General features: G+C 34.7%; 1 protein-coding gene across 44 annotated transcripts in view; it reads right to left on the bottom strand.

Annotated features, from left to right (window-relative positions):
* Positions 1–5,597: 5,597 nt before the first annotated feature.
* The window catches only part of LOC126366818 (fibrillin-1-like), a 42,991-nt gene continuing 30,682 nt past the window's right edge, over positions 5,598–17,906 (bottom strand). For 30 of the 44 annotated variants that reach the window (XM_050010067.1, XM_050010092.1, XM_050010093.1 and 27 more), the window contains 12 exons: positions 17,324–17,509; positions 16,823–17,011; positions 16,200–16,409; positions 15,098–15,180; positions 14,776–14,919; positions 14,130–14,333; positions 13,792–13,890; positions 13,546–13,686; positions 13,178–13,384; positions 12,751–12,895; positions 6,517–6,660; positions 5,598–5,706 (listed from right to left, as the gene is read on the bottom strand). In XM_050010067.1, the coding sequence (XP_049866024.1) occupies positions 6,518–6,660; positions 12,751–12,895; positions 13,178–13,384; positions 13,546–13,686; positions 13,792–13,890; positions 14,130–14,333; positions 14,776–14,919; positions 15,098–15,180; positions 16,200–16,409; positions 16,823–17,011; positions 17,324–17,509 (1,751 nt within the window). In that variant the 3' untranslated portion in view covers positions 5,598–5,706; position 6,517. Of the gene's footprint in view, positions 5,707–6,516; positions 6,661–7,529; positions 7,674–8,556; positions 8,701–8,954; positions 9,097–9,665; positions 9,822–10,248; positions 10,408–11,344; positions 11,468–11,783; positions 11,907–12,360; positions 12,493–12,750; positions 12,896–13,177; positions 13,385–13,545; positions 13,687–13,791; positions 13,891–14,129; positions 14,334–14,775; positions 14,920–15,097; positions 15,181–16,199; positions 16,410–16,822; positions 17,012–17,323; positions 17,510–17,906 lie in introns of those variants that run through there. The other 14 variants (XR_007566397.1, XM_050010074.1, XM_050010080.1 and 11 more) reach the window with 14 other exon arrangements.

The following is a 17,906-nucleotide window of genomic DNA, read 5'->3' as shown; positions in this document are numbered from 1 at the left end:
AGTTATGTGTTTCTCCATGCTTTATATTATATATTTGTTATTTGTTTTATATTTATTACTGTGGTGTCCCTTTATTTAAACGTTTCTTTCTTCTTTGTTTAAAGTGGTGTGTCAGGCTCGTAGCAAGCAGAATTCCGTGGTCTCTGCCTACCCCATTGGGAAATAGGCGGGATCTTATGTATGTCCACTTAGTTTTAAACCCTATACCTTTTTGTTGATAAGACCATTAACCTCTCATCTGCTGAGATACGAGACTATAAATTTTACATTGTGTCTGGTCGAGATATGCGTTCCGACATTCGAAAGGTTAAATAGAGATGATTCTGTGCCTCGGAGGGCTGTTAATTAAGCCGTTGGGCCCGGCTATTAGTCTTAAAACTCCTCCACCAACCCGCTGGAGCAGCGTGCTGGAGCTGTATGCTGCTCCCCCCCTCCCTTGGAGGCCGGGGGTGAGGGGAGTCTGTGTAAGGTGTTTATGTTTGAAAATTATAACACAGAGGTAGATATATATTTTATAGATAAAAAATCATACAAATAAAAAAAATATGCATGCATTATCTACTTTTTGTAAGGAAGGAAAATATCTACTACAGGGATTACCCGAGCCCGCCATAAGTAGATACTCTTTGAGATAAGTTGTTGGATTACTTAATTATAGACCTTACTTATAACAGATTTCTTAGAAACAAGATCAATGTTGATTGCATGTACATCAGGTAGATATTTATCTCTTAAAGTTATTATTTTATTGACCTTTGACTTTGAATTACCATAATGATGTACTCGTACATTGTAGGTGTAACTACAATGTGAGCAATATCATGTACTTACTCACTTTAGTATCCTGTTGCACTATAATATTTGACATTGAATTAAACTTACGGTTTAACTTATCAAAAAAGTTAATGTGACATGGTTTCAAAGTGCATATATATTTGTACTCGTGCCCGTACAGTCATGAGCATTATCATGTACCCACTTTAGAACCCTGTCGCACTATCATAATTGACATTTAATGAGACTTATGCTTTAATTTGAGAAGCTCGGTGGCGCAGCGGTCAACGCGCTCGGTCTGCGATTGTTGAAGTAAAGCAACTTTCGCGAAGGCCGGTCATAGGATGGGTGACCACAAAAAAAAAGAAAAAAGTTTTCATCTCGAGCTCCTCCGTGCTTTGGAAGGCACGTTAAGCCGTTGGTCCCGGCTGCATTAGCAGTCGTTAATAACCATCAATCCGCACTGGGCCCGCGTGATGGTTTAAGGCCCGAACTCCCTATCCATCCATAGGGAAGGCCCGTGCCCCAGCAGTGGGGACGTTAATGGGCTGATGATGATGATGATGCTTTAATTTGTCAAAAAAATTAATGTGACATGGTATCAAAGTGTATCCATATTAGTACTCGTAACCGTACTTATATCCATCATTCTGGTAATTCTATTTTTGAAATGTCTAGTAGAATTTGTTTATTGGATCCGGTTACAGCCTCGTGGTTATTAGTCCAGTACAACCACTTAGGTTAGGTCTAACCACTAGATTAGAACCTGTGATTCATGACCCGGAAGTCCTGGGTTCAATTCCCGCGTCAAATATATTATTTTGATATTGCAGGCTGAATCACCGGATTGTCAGATGGTATGTATGCTGTTTAAGAGGCTACATTGAAGCCAGTCATCTATAAAAGTAATACTGTAGGTGGAGTGTCCGGACCGGGTTACTTTAGAACGGAGCTGCTAGCTAATACTACCTACAATTGTAAGGCGGTAATTGCTCGATGCAGCGGATCGTAACGCGGTGCAGATACCTTGCTTACCGCTTCCCCACTAACCGCGACCGGCACCGCGCCCGATGGATTACCAACATTATCAACCCTACATGACATGATTACTTACTTAAATCAGTAAGTAGTAACCAGGATCAACGGCTTATAATGCTCTTACTTTCGGACAGTCAGGTGATCAGACTGCAAAGTCCTAGCCAAACTACGGCTACGGATATGTCACCACGGGGACGCGAACTCGGGACCTCCAGATTAAGAGCCTAACGCTCAACAGCTGGACCACGGAGGCTATGTAACGTCATTCTAAATTACAGACGTAATAATAACATACACCATTTACATCAATGACACATTGTTCAAAATTCTTTAACCTTTAAAGAACAAATTCCATACTTACTGCACACTGAAAACAAAAGGGAGTTAAACAATAAAAAAAGTATAGAATATTAAACAACTGAATCAATAATTACATGTATAAAATGTGATAACAGTAATGAACGCTCCATATTGCTATAAAACTTTTCATTGCCACTACTGAAACCGTGATGTGGCGGTTAAAGGCTGTGGCTTTTGCCTTTGTGGCGGCGTATTTTGTGAATCTCGTCTCCACCACTTCCATCCGTCCTCCTTGCAAACCTTGCAACCCATGCGATCCTGGTAAGTGCTCTAGCTTACAGCTGTACATAAGGCTCAATGTCCTTTTAAAACCTGAACGTCATTATTTAATTATTGTTTAAATAAATTGCTGTTAGAAATCGGGGCCTTCTCAGGAAAGAAAAACATAAAGCAACTGGGTATTTGTATTTTTAAAATAATTACTCTTTTTTTCTTTCTTAACTGGTATCAATTATTTATCAAACATGTTATCGGGGTTACCAAAGGCCCCAGACATGGCTCATATAACAACTTCTATAGGCATAAGGTGGCGAACACAATTAAAGATCTTGTAGGTCGTACAGATAGCATGAAATAAGGCATGCCTGCATAACCAGCAGCTTCAAAAAATAAAATAGGTACCTAAGTAAGCAAACAGTAGTCAAAGGATTTTTAATATTCTTGGTTTCACAGAGAAAAAAGTACCCCCTAAAGAAGAACCTCCCCAAGAAGAGCCTCCCGAAGAAGAACCTCCTACGAAGCCAAAACCAGTGCCAACGAAGCCGAAGCCACAGCCGTGGCGACCGTCCTATGCATCAGCAACAGCCACAGCAACAGGAGGATATGCTGCAGGAGCAGCAACCGCTTATTCATAAAAACAGAAAAGATGAGGTTGCTTTTTCTTTGACATAAGTGTAATATCCTTCAAAATATTAAAAACATATTTATTTTTTCATTAAAAGATTTGAGTACGTATCAAACGCTCTCAATAACAAATCACACGATCCAGGCTGGTCTAAAGCAGTGACGTGGTCTAAGTTGGAGCACGCAAACTCAAATAGTGTCTGTGTGTGCGTAACTCCACCAATAACATCTAAGCTCATCTAATACTGCATCAATGTTCTTATTTTTCATATTCTCTCTAATCTGTGTATGTTTTTCATTTGTGTATCATGATGTATTTTAAATATTATTTATTGTTTTTGTGGTTTCCTTTTACTTAATAAATATTATATTTAATTCATTCATTATTTAAATTATCATTACATTCTTTGTTTTTATTTTACCTACGGTAATCATATTATTTTAAGTTTAAAAAAAAAACTTTAGAGTTCCGAATCCAATTTTAATTTTTCTAGTCTTTCTTTATTTTTATACGATGTAATAGTCTAAAGTAGCCTTAATTGCAGCTGATTATGTCATCAATTTTAAGTGGAAATTGTTCTACTATTACAATAATTAAGCCCGTCTTCTTCTATCGTGTAGGCTGTGAGGTGGATTACCAACCCCATCTATAAGCCAGGCATTAAGCCCGCAATACAGTACCACGAGCATCCAGTGGACCACGTAACTCATTATAATCGGCTAATGCATTCATCAATTTAATTTAATTCATATATTTACAGTACAGAACACTTAAGTATTTGCATCGTTAAACCAGCTGCGTGTCTAAACCTTTCTGGTCTATACTTATGATTTTCGAAATTCATGATTGGTTCAAAAATTATTATCACGAGCTCAGCGGTGAAGAAAAACGTCGTAAGGAAACCCACATATTAGATAAATGCTTTTCGGAGGTATATGACCTAAGCAGCCTGCATGGCAAATATATTGAGCGGTTCAACCAATAAACGATACGAATGCTATCTACACGTAGATGGACGTCAAACGGCTATTGGTCGAAGGCCTCGATATAATTCGCGCCGCGCGCGGCGCGGTTACCGTGCAGAGCCTACTGTATTGGGTTGGTTTTCCCTTAGTGGGTTGGAAGGTCAGACAGGCAGTCGCTTCTGTTAAAAACCGGACCTGTCAAATTTTCAGGTTAGGTAAGAGGACCCCGGGATTATGCTAGGGAGATGATAATGAAACTAGCTGTCTGTCTCAATTAGGGATTCACAATATTATCTCTTACATTTATTTTATCTAAAGTACGTTTATAAGAAAGTATACTTACTAACATAACATAAGCTCACAACTACTCGTACATCGCTAGATGAACACTCCTATGCTGTAGGTACTATCTGTTTTTAAAAATACTTACGCAAAATGACCAAATTCAACAATCCTGAACATGTCAGTCACATGTGTACCGTACTTATTGTATAAACATGTATCTTAATTAAGATAACCGTTCCAGTAATTTATCTTTGTAAGGTTATCTAGTTCATCCCTTTGGGTTTCTCATCTCCAGGGAGATCGAGTAATCTCATTGTTAATTGGCGACTAGTCTCCAAGGGAAGCTGTCTTACATGTTGGTATAACTCAGCCTCAGTGAGCTTCAATATAATCTGTGCCGGACTTGCTATGTATATTTAAGTAGCAGTTGCAACTTCGTCCGGTTATCGCAGTAAGTAGTCCAAGTTCGTCCCTAGAAAGCGCATAATGCCCGTCTCTGGGTTTTGATCTATCTACCTACACTTATGCTCAATTTTCACAGTTTACCTACTTGATACGATGACAGTCAAACGGATTGCTTTGGCGTTTACTTAATTACCTGTTTGCCTGGTGGCCCAGGACCAACGGCTTATATTGCCTTTCGAAACACGGAATCGTACTTTTTCGGTGAATCAGGTGCTTCAGCCTGCAATGTTCTGGTCAGATGAAGGGACTATTTCCCCATCGCAGTGGAGCAGCGCGGTTAATTATGTTCCATAGCCCCTCCCCCTGTTGTTGTTGTTGTTGTGGACTATGACCAGCAGTGGGACGTATATAGGTTGTTTATATTTATGTAGGCTAACGAAAAAGGCCATTTGTCCAGTCATAGGTAAACAAGAATACTTACGTAAATTGTAGTCAACTATTTGTATGAAAGGATTAAATTGGTAAGGAATTAATATTCCTTAGATAAATTATATTGTCTTGTGTGAATTGTGATTATTGGGATTCGAACCCAGGACCGGGATCGTGAGCTAAACCCTCAGACTAGGGAGGCCGTTATGGGAGCAGCATTAACAAAGTTAGGACCGTAATCCTAATAACGATGGATAGACGCACAAGTAATAAGAAGACAACTTGCAACCTCTTTTCAAAGAAGCTTGGGCAGCAATGACAACAGACAACTAAGCATTCATATTGTCAGAACAAGAATTCTGTGAAATAATAGATTTCACATGATTCAAGCAGCGCTCTTGTGACAGCTTTTAGCAAGTCCAATGCGAGAGCGGCAGCAGCGGTTGTAGTTGAGGAAATAATTATTACCAAGTAATTTGTGAAATAATACACAGAAAAATATAAAATAATATATATTTTGAAAATCTTTTAAATAACATGATAAATAAATAAGCGGCGAGAACAACAAAATATTTTTTGAAAACGGATCATTCGCTGTTGGAAGACCTGAAAACAGAAAATTCCGTTAGTTATTCGTTCAATGTATTTATAAAAAAATAATAATTGACAATATTGTTAGTATTGTATTAGGACGACAAAAACATTATGACCCAGAAACAATATTCTATTTTTATTAACCGACAAAAAATACCTGCACCGCAATTAGCCAGCATCACACACACCTAATCGAATCCCAAAACAAAATGTTGAAATATAAGATGATGTTTTAAATTTCTTTAACAGAAATAACATATTGTAGTATATAATATATATTCCACAGCTGGACACAAACTTCTCGTTAATGAACAGGAGGAGGTATGGAACATACTCCACCATGCTGCTGCAGTTAGGGTTGGTAGATAAATAATAATGATTAAAAAATAGTTTGTAAAAACAATGAAGTAGATGATTGTAAAAGATAAACTGTTAAAGTGACATCTAACATAAATTGATAAATATAATGTTATACCTACTCTTCTATTATAAATAATTGTAAATTGATTGATTGATACAGAGTAAAATGAATTGTTTCTTAAACATAAACAAAAGATACTTTGGTATTTTTATCAAAAAGTCTATTTTAGAGGATAATACTTTGTGGTAATAATTGATCTTATCTATATGAGTTTGATTTGTATTTCTCATTATTCTATTGTGACTTTTTGGAACTTCATTAGACAGCACTCATTACATGGCCTGACATCAGTGATATGAATATAAGTATAAGTATTTGCATTCGTCTCATTAAACTTTTAATAATTTTAAGGGTATATTTCTAAAAAGCATTTTATAAGTCTCTTTAATGTTTTGTTTCACCTTATTTACTGGTTTGTAATGATCCGATGAATATGATTGCATCGTTGTAGGAGATTGTTATTATAGATGGATGGTCAACAACAAAGCGTATAGGTGGAGGAGGACGTGGGCCTCCAACAGAAGTAGTCGTAGCTCCAATTAAAGCTGAAAGAGGAAAACATTTCTCTATTGATGCATGTTCTGAATTACTCTTTCAGTTCGACATATCTCGAAACTTATAAGAAGGTCACGAGCAGCCTGTTTGAGCACATAACTAAAGCCAAAGATGTTGATTTACGTATTTCTGGGCGTTAAGTGGACATGATCAGAACATTTGGCGAAGCTGGGCAATTAGTAATGGACCGAGGCAGTAACTTTATTATGACCACCAGGTCAGGTCGGAAGACATTTTGAGCGATAGCACACCCCGGACACTTCAAACAAACAACCTCGATTTACATAGACACTACACATCGACATTATCGTTCACGCTCATCTGTGTGTGTGACGTCTGATACTATACGATTCAAGTCTAAACTATGTTCGAGTGGGGGGGGGGGGGGACCTAGCTCGAACGCTGGTGGGGAGCGGGGAGTTGCCATTTTATACGTAGTAGTATTATTCTTTATTATATGGCGATAGCTGAGAGTTATGGATGAGATTTTCGTGGGACTAGAAAGAATGGTAAGAAAGAAAGGACGCTTATAATCAGCAGTGGATACAGGATGCATAAATGTATAGTGTGGCATTGAATGGTGACACTCATTGAATTTTGATATTTTTAGACATACAGTTACAAGTCGGGTCTAAATCTTTTGGTTTTGTGATTAATGAAAACGTTAAGATAAAAAATAATTGCGCTTGCGGAAATTATTTAAGTACTTTAACATTATTTAGAATAGACGGGCATAGTATCTTAGTTTACTGTGTGTGTAATATTACTATAAAAACTTCCAATAGTGTTAAGTTGGTTAAAGAGACAATTTTCAGGAAGCATGTTAAATAAGTATCTAAGAAGGATATCTCTGATTCACCTTACTTATTGGTTCGTAAAGATCCGATGAAAATAATTTTATCGTTGTTTGAGATTGTTACTATACATGGATGATCAACAACAAAGCGTATAGGTGGTTTAGGCCGTGGCCCTTCAATAGAACTCAATGCACGTCCAATAAAGGCTGAAATAGGAAATATTGATTGATCGATATAAAACTCATCGCATGTAAATGGAAACACTACGGTGTAACGTTATTAAAAACGCGGTGATATCGTCTTCTTTAATGTCAATTCTTAAAATAGATTTTAGTTTAAAAAAATAGAATTTCCAGGATTTAGTACCTATGTGGAGATGGGAAGGACACTTGGCATATGACTGACCGAATACAGGTCTAAGGCGGATACGGAATGGTGGTTAAGATGGTGAGAGGATTTAAATGAGCAATGACTGTCGAAAGCTCTGATTTATATTATGGATGTAGATTGATCTTGTTATTGTTGAAAAAGCTAAAATGAATTATGGTGTTTTGTATTCCCATTTTTAAGAAATGTCTGTGTATCCTTAACTCTATAAGTACTAGTATTTCTAATAGTATCATCAAAGGTAGTTTAAGGAATCATTTTATTAGTTTCTGAGTATCGATACTTTGATTCACCTTATTTTTTGGTTCGTAATGCTCCAATAAAATATATTTATCTTTGTTAAAGATTGTTATTATTCATGGATGATCAGCAACAAAAAAATTGATGCACTTCCAATAAATGTAATTATTATAAAGTTATGAGACAGCCAAAATATTTATCTAATTAAATATACTTCCTATTATTTTATTACTCTTATCAAAAATATCAAAACGCTTTCAAATTTTTATTCCACAAACCACGAATTAATCAAATTTTGAATTTAGAACATTTTTTATTGATGGTGAGTTAATATGAAAATAAATATTATGATAATTGTATCCCCATTTTATGTGTTGTAAACCTGGATTATTTTAGTTTCAGCTATATTCACTGATGATGTTTTAGTAAATTCCAGAATAAGTACAAGTTTATTGAATTCACCTCATTAAACATTTCGTTTCATGCCAACAAATAGATCGGTATCGCCGTATTGGATATTAAATGCAAATGGACGATCAGCAATAAAGTGAATAATTTTATTCGGAGGCCTAATGGCTGATGGTAACCCATTGCTGACCCTAAAAGCTGAAATGTGGAACAAGTAAAATTTTACAATTATAAAAATATCACATCGGGTCTTGATTCATGTGAATAGGAAGTAAAACATATTTGCAAAACACACACCATGGCATTTACAGAATCTGAGAGAGATGTTCTAAGTATGTACCTATACTAGTTTAAGAGAATAAATTTGATCTGAGTAGATTGGTCATAACAACGCAATAAAAACAAATTAATATTGTTAAAAATACAAGAAAGCTAGAGGAAATGTTGTACACCTCTAATATCCACTGTAAGTTCCAACGAATAACGCATTCTCTTCATCAAAAATAGTAAAGACAGCTGGATGATCAGCTACGAAGAAAATTGTTTCAATGCGAGGTGCACCCACGGATGTTATGCTCTCGGTGATAATGAGAGCTGAAATGTAAGTAATAAAAATATATGCAACTAACAAAAGAAGGTAGACATTTTGGATACATGACAACGGAAAAATCTACCTAAATAACCAATAACTTTCACTTTCATAAGTTATACCCATATAAAACTTTTGTCCGGCCAAGTAGTGAATGCCATCCGAGACAATTTAAAATCATGAGTAATATACTCTTATTTTTCTTTTTTATCTGAGTTGCTGAGGTTCGTCATCTAACTCACAACCCACACGACAAAAGAAGAAAAATAACAGAAGAGTATTAAGGTATTCATGATTTTAATTAGCTTGTGAAGTGGATGACGAATGCCAGCAACCCTGATATGCTTATAATTATAATGTAACCTAAAATTCAATAGTTATGTGCCCTAAGTTATGACTGTATTTAAATGATGATAAAGATATAAGTGATAAAATATATTTGTACAAAGTTAATATTAATGACACAAATAAATGAGAAATATTAAAACAACACATTAAATTATTGACAATAACTGGATAAATATGTACATATAATTAAGCGCCACACAAAATTATTCTTTACATTGAAATTCACCTTATTATTTTTATATTACTCTGATTCGTTATACTGATTTAGATCCCGTGAAAAGGACTACTCCATCTTTGACGATGGAGTAAATGAATGGATGGTCACAACGGACTTCAGGTTTCTTAACAGGGATGTGGACAGATGTTACACCGACTATGAGACCTGTAAGTATTGAACAAATACAAAATATTGTAGAGAGGTCTTTGTAGACATTTGTATTAGTTCTTTTTATAACATGTGGGGTGGGAGGTCGATGCTGAGAATTGGGTAGTTTCCAACTAGTCAATCAGTTAACAGTAGATAGCAATCACGTATTGTTGAAAAATAATATTTATAATACTTTTATCAGGCCAACTATTGAATGACGTACAAGGCATATCTGCTTATAATAAGTTACAAAAATGTTTTTGCCTTGTGGCAATCTATGGGTACCTTTATGTATAATATAAAGTATTAACTTAAACTGATTTTGTTGAAGAGAATATCAAAAATAATACAAATGTTAAATTAGTATTGACCATCCACACAGGATAAGTCCAGCACCAAAGCGTGTTTTATTCTTGAAATTCAATTTCTAATTTAGATTCACCTTATTTTTTTTTAAGTATTACTATGACACGTTATAATAACTTAGACCCAGCGAAAAGGACTACTCCATCTTTTACAATGGAGTAAATGAATGGATGGTCGCAACGGACTTCAGGTTTCTTGGGAGTATTCCGAACTGATGTTAAACGGAAAACGAGACCTGTAAATATTGAACAAATAGACGTACAAAATATTGAACGCAGTTCCTCAAAGATTATACCTATAAAAAATATATGATAATATTGATCCACCATACGAATAAAAGTTACTTAGTGTACAGTTAAGTGTAGAGATACATATAAAAACCAAACAATGTAATTTCATTCATCAGACAAAGAACACAATATTGAGACTAACTAAGCAAATTACTTTAGCAATTGAAACCAAAAAAGCGGCCATGCTTTTTAATTTTACGTTTCTTAATGTGTACCTATTGAAGAAAATAATAATAGATAAGGATTGTTCTAAAAATGTATTGTTATACAGGGTGTAAGTGACATCGTAACGAAAACTTTGAGAGATGATTCAGACCATGATTCTGAGTTCATATCAAATAGAATTCTCCGTCATAAAAGTATGGAACTGAAATAAATAAAAAAAACACCAATATTTTATAAATTTTCCAACAGGAAATTCCACTTGATATCAACTCACAATCACGGTCTGAATCTTCCCCCTCAATATTCGTCACGGAGTCATTAACAACCGTATAGCTACCTGTACGTACTTCTACGGAGTGCAAGTGACATCGTAACAGTACTCAGGGGAATAATTCAGCTCATTATTCTGAGTTAATATCAGGTGAAAAATTGGATCGCAAAAATATAGAATTGAAAATAATTTAAAAAAAAAACATGAATTTTCCGACGGGTGTTCCACTTGATATTAACTTAGAATCATGGTCTGAATCATCCCCTTCAGTATTCAGAACGATGTCACTTATACCATGTATATACAAATTAATACATAAGGTAACATATTGGGAAGTTAGTAACGAACATACTCGAAAATCTCAAAATAGTAGTATAAAGTAGTAGAGGTAGACACAGAAAAAGCTGTAACTCAATAACTCAGTATCCTATCATACGCGAACACACCTCAATTATTTACTGATCCGCAGAATAAGATTGAGGATTCATCCATAACAACGAAAATGAATGAATGATTAACTATAAATTCCAAAGGCTTTGGTGGTGCGCTTTTAGTAATCACGACGACACCTGTAATTTATGTGAATGACAGACAAAATAATTAACAAATTTGTGAAAAGAAAATAACATTTATCTACATATAGTTAAATCTGACACAAAATTATTTTTGGTTGTAACAAGCTACAGAAAAAAATTGAAAGTGAAAGGAATGGCAATGCGCACGCATGATGTGTGTATAATATTATTGTTAAGTAGGTATATGTTAAGGTAAGTAGTAAGTGAGACATGCATAAGTTGTGAAGTGTCGTGTAGAGTTGGAGCCCTTATTAATTTACTTAACGAATGAATTAATACATCATGCTATATATTATTGGACTAAATTCACCTTAGTTGCCAGTAAAGGCTCCACAAAATATAATATTGTCGCCTTCCATTATCGAGAACGCAAATGGATAATTAGCGACGACTTCCGTCGAAATTTCTAGACTGAGGGTTGTAACGACGAGTGCTGGAATAGTGTGTAAGTAATATAATTAATAAATATACTAAGGGTTATAACCTCAGTTCTGTGAAGCTCTTAGGCGGATAGCTAAATGCTTTATTGAGCACAACGGACACAACATAGAGAAAATAAGTAAAAAGTAGTACTTATTACAGATTTCGATTGCGTATGTTCATGTATGTCGGGGCTAATAGTGTGGGTCACTCTTAGCACTGGACATGAGTGTACAAAAATGTCATTGACGTGGAGTATGGGGCATTGTGTAATTGTGTCTTACGAGTATACTAAGGCTTTCGATTTTTTTTAAATAAAAAAAACGCTCTCGATTAAGAGTGTCGGAGCGATGACTTCTTTCTCCTCAATTTTCCAACATACTTATTATTATTTTTCAAACTATTGGAACCCCAGAAGTTAGCAATGTTATTGGCAAAAAATAAATTCTTCTTATTCAAGAATTCACCTCAAATCAAACGGACTCCTGAGAAAAGCAAGACGTCCCCATATAATATGAAGTACGGGAATGGCCGATCGACCTTGAAATTAATCACCACTGGTGGTGGTGCTGGACGCGATCTAATGCTAACAACTAATCCTGTAAAGTCAATAAAATCATAGAAAATATGCCTTGTCTTAAGGTCAGATGAATGCATGAAGGATCAGATGATTCATTATTTTATGCTTTTATCATCTTGACTAAAAGTAACATTCGAGTTTAAACTCACCCTTTAGTGGCTAGTAAGAAAAGTTGATAAGGAACCCACTTGTCTAATGTAAGTTCATGTTTCACTGAGGATATAAAAATATGCAATGTCACAAAAAGTGTCATTTAAATAATATTTTCTCCTGTTACCTGTAGCTGCAGCGGCCTCCGATCCTTCCTCGTTCACCTCGATTACAGCTTTGTGAACAGCAGATGATACATACAAATCTTCGTCTTTCTTCAAAACTCCTTCAATTCCTGATTTACCAGGAATAAATATGTCCGTGACGTCGATCTATAAATTATACCGAAAAGTTTGTAGTTAAGAAATTAGCAATGTACAAACAAATTAATAGTAATTATTTTAATGGTTCAAAAGTCAGCAGCGTGAATCTGCAAACTTATTGGTTGACTTCAAATAATGACTTAGAATATAAGAGAATAGGAAATTTTCGTATACACCAGAAATTATTAGGTTAAAAACATATATAATTAGAAAATAGTGTTTCCGTATGATCAGGGTGTTAAAAAAATATTCTTGGTAGCATAAAATGATAGTAATGAAAGTTTTACTTACGCCTTGAAGGACTTCCTTTAAATCAAGGCTGGTTTCTATCTTGAAGGATGGCAACCAAACTTTGACATCTTGAGTTGTCATACTGTCCAATGCCTTTTTTATAGAATCAGCGTTGAGTTTAGACGCAACATCTTGTAAACCTTCGATCTCAGACGGTAAGACTATTATGAATCTGAAGTTTTCGTTTACGTATCTAAGTTCAAGAACCTAAAAAGAAAAGATTTGTAAAATATATACAAAATGCTGTTGTATTGAGCTCGCCGCGAACAGTAAGAACGAACCCTGATCTATGATGAATGGTAATCTAATTCATTTAGATAAACCTTAATATTCAAAGATTTTCGAGTAGGGAACTAATTTGTACTTACTTGAGCATTAAGTTCCTCACTGTATGTATAATTTAGCTTAGCTTGTTGATACATAGTTGGTACTTTCTTGACTGTATCCTTGTTTACGTAGAAATCTCTGTCTTCGGTATTGTTCTTGTTGAATTCTTTTTTCCACGTTCCCTGAAATACAAACACTTACTTAATTTAAGAGCCCTCAAACAATATAACTGAAACACATTTATTCAACGAAATAGTATAAAAGCTTACGTAGAATTTATCAATTACCTTGAAATATATGGCGTTAACCAAAATCATGCGGACCAAATTGTTTATTACGTCTTTGGGTATCAGATTCTTGATAAGATTGTTTGTGTTATCTTCCACCTGAAATTATAAGTAAGAAAATGCCATAAAAGGTAACACAATAGTGTCTTTTAGTATTTAGTCATGTATAATAATTTATGTTTTTTTTTATTTTTTTTTGGAATGTAATCATTAAATCAAATAAAACTTTATTTCGGACTTTTGTACATCCATAATGGTTAGTAAGGGACTTATACTATATTAGTAAGCACATATTAAATTAACATGACAAAAACAAGTGTGAGACATGGAGAACGTACCCATTTATTGATAGTAGCAGCAGCTTTCTCGGGGTTACTACAGTCAATATTCTCAGCTGTTGCATTGAATACATCTTTAGTGTACTGCAGGAAATTATCACTAAGAGGATATTTGTCGTTTGCGTAAGATTTCACATTCTGAGTGAATGTTACTCCATTACCACCAATTAAAGTTTTTACCAATTCCTGGAAACCTTGCGCAATCTGTTGACAAATTATAATTTATTATGTTATATTATTATTTGTATACCATTGAAAATTCTGGGAATCATTTTAAATCAGAACGTATAGACGTTGGTAATATACCTTCAGCTCCTACCTATTTGTTGAGCTGTACACATATGTCAACAAATATATGCTACTTATATATATATATATCTTCTGTTCTGAATTTATAAAATCTGTGAAAAATTGTAGCAATCTACTGATAAAAGTAAAAATTTTGAAATCTCACATGTCCCTTTTGTAACAAAAATGTCATTAGCATTCATTATTAATAGTTGCTGTGGTGAAATAACTAGTTAGATGCGACCGACGGATAAAGTCACAGCAATAAAATGGTCTACAATTTTGGTAGAATCTTTAAAAATAGGTACTATTTTAAAACAGGACAATCTATAACTTAAAGAAATTATACGCGGTGTACCTGATCCTTGTTCTCAAGGCCAAATGCGTCTAATAGTTGATTCAGGGATTCGCCTTTTGTGTAAGGGCCTAGTTGAGATAGAGCAAGCTGAGCGGAGTATGGTGACATGATGACATTTTGTCCTTTGTTGGTCTTGAGCACATACTGAAATAGTAAAAAGAAACATGATTATATTACAAATATATTTGTAAGTATTGTTTGTTTCATTACATTTACACAGATGAGTGATTCTAGGCATCACTTTCTGCTAAGTAAGACAAATTGTGTAAGACAAATTATGTTGTGTAATTGTGTTATATTATGGAGATAAAAGAGTACAAACCTGCAAAAATTTAAAAGCGAAGTCATTGACTCCTTTTGTCAATAGCCGTACCACTTCAGCGTTGGTGCTATTATTGTTAGCTTCTGTTAAAAAAAAAAAAAACAATTTTGAGTAATATTTAAACAAATACTTCAATTTAAGGTATATCAACCAGCCGGTAATAGGCCTCAAATAAAAACGAATCTAATTCGAGTTATTCTTTCTACACGTCTTATCCATTACTTTCCTACTTTGAAAGTCATCTTCAATATTTTATTTATGGTAATACGTTTAGCGACCTATCATCGATCAAGCAGTTTCCTTCTGTATTACGTTGATTGTATTTCTGTAATAGTATCTTCAAAGAATATCATCAAAAATAAAATTATTACCATTACAAGTAGAAGCTATTAACTGTATATGAACGATAAAAACTATTAACGATAGTGGTCGCCACATTTTGGACTAGCTTAGCTAAATCTGTCGCCTGAGTATACGATTCAGTGTCTTTATACTCATAATTAAGAACACTTGTACAAATAAAATCATCTGGCACTTAGTAACACTCTAATGTAATAAACGTACGTCGTTTGCTTTTTGGAAAAATATTATTAGTATTAAATATACGATTATTACAAGGGGTATAAGCAATAAATCTACGACAGCGGTCATTTTATAACACAATAATAAGCAATATCAACACAAACGAAACTTAAAATTATAATAAAATACAAGAAACATCAATTCGCTTCTTCTTTCTTCTTGTCATAAGATAAAAATGACATTACATTGTCGTTGAAATGTTTCGTCAAGATAGTGTGAAGATCATTAATACGTAGGTTTATTAATCAAGTTCATAAAAAGTTGTGCCGATTCACATTATTCCAGTAGGTAATCATTCCAGAACAGTGATTGAATCCAGCACTGGAATGTTACTGTAATAAAGAACTAGAATGCATTTACTGGAATGGCCAAACTCCACCGCTGGTTTACATTATCCCAGTAACACACTAGAGCTGGATTCAATCGCTGGACTGAAATGGGTATTAAAAAAAAATCTAGGTTGGATAGATTTTCAAGCATGCAAGCATTTATTTTCTTAGAATAACAAAAGTTTGTTTACCTTTGACGCATTCACGACTTTCAACGCAGATTCCTTTAGAATTTCTCCAGAAGTTCTTCTTACATTTGCATTGCGGATGGCAAGGAACTACGATGCCGATATGGTATTTTGGACAAGTCGAGTTATTCAGATAATCTTTACATTGTTCGCCAGGACACCCTGGTGGACATGGCTGGTATTCTTCGTTAGGACCGTCGCATTTGAATGGTGCTGGAAAATTTTAATAATTCCTCATTAATAAAGACGTAGCTGGCGAGAATATAGACGGAGGTATATACTCCTTCGGGAATACATAGGTAGGCGTGACGCAATGTTATGTTAGGTAATAAATAAACTGTTATGTTGGTGCTGCTTCTGTCTGGCGCTTCTGTTTAATTTACTGTGAAAGTTCTAAAAAAGTTCTGTCACTTACTTACTCATATCATATTCTATCATTTGAACTCATCGTAAGTATGTATACTAACATTAAATTAAGTATTTTTTATCCGCCAGAATCGGCCCTATATCCGAATGTATGTTTAGGGAGTAGGTAATTCTTAACAGGTTTGGCAGAGCCACCACCAAAATGAAAGGCTAGAAGAGTGTGAGTCTATGCAGGCATGTTATGTTATCCTTATACTTACGGCAGTCTGCAATGGCGATACAATTTCCAGTTTTGCGGTCACGTTTTTGATTAAAGCCACACGTGCATCTGGGCTCTCCACAGTTTTTAGGCGAGGCACAAGCTTGGGGGTCGTCTCTTGATTTAGGACAGTTTTCAGCATCGCACGGTTGTGGTGGGCATGTGTTCCATATGCCGTTACCAGGGCATGCTAATAACATAAAATAACATTTTATGACGTTGGTATTTTTTTAAATTGCAACGGGAAGTTAAGGTGATATCTGCATTAAGGAAAAGGAGACCAGAAATATGTGAGAATGTTTAGTGTAATATCAGTAATGTACGCAAACGTTTCATTGTTTTCTTTACTTAATCCTTTAAAAATAAAACAAATACAAGTTTTGATTATACTCGTACAGGTACCCAGACCCCTGAAATCTTAATATAAGCATAAACATTACTTGATTTCAAAAATTACAAAAGGAAGAAAGCATCTTACACAAATATTATAATTAACACTCACGGCATTCAGCAACTGGTACACATTTTTCATCTTTATTACGTAAGTAACCTTCAGCGCACACGCAGCCTTTTCTGCAGCGTTTATGGACTACTCTTGGGCACGGCAGATTTTTGTCTCTTTCATCACAAGTTAAGGGTCGAGTTTCGGCTTGGATGCACGAGGAGTATCGTTCGTGTAGTGGACATACTGGAAATAATATATTATTTTATAAGAACTATGTACTTATGAACTACAATTTCAGTTCTATTGAGGTAAGTAAGTACTTTCAGTTTGTGCCTGGTAAGGATCTTATTCCTATTCTTGAACTACGATCTTTCTATTTATGTATATCATTGAATATAAATGAAACACAAAAACACTTTATTGCATATAAAATACAACCATAGAGCAACAAGGGTCAATTGGGTTGTGTACTAGGTTAAAGATAAATTATGAAATACTGATAACTAAATAAAGAAAAATCTAAAACTGACGCATCACATTTCCTTTTCGCTGTTTAACTTTATTGTGAATTTTAATCAAGAAAATCGTAATAATAAGTTTAACATTTTATCACGTTATTCTATGACGTCACGGTGTCCTT

The sequence above is a fragment of the Pectinophora gossypiella genome, chromosome 5 (assembly GCF_024362695.1).
Source record: "Pectinophora gossypiella chromosome 5, ilPecGoss1.1, whole genome shotgun sequence".
NCBI classification, from domain to species: domain Eukaryota; kingdom Metazoa; phylum Arthropoda; class Insecta; order Lepidoptera; family Gelechiidae; genus Pectinophora; species Pectinophora gossypiella.
The sequence above is the reverse complement of the archived record's forward strand: the minus strand, read 5'-3'. Positions and strand labels throughout refer to the sequence as shown.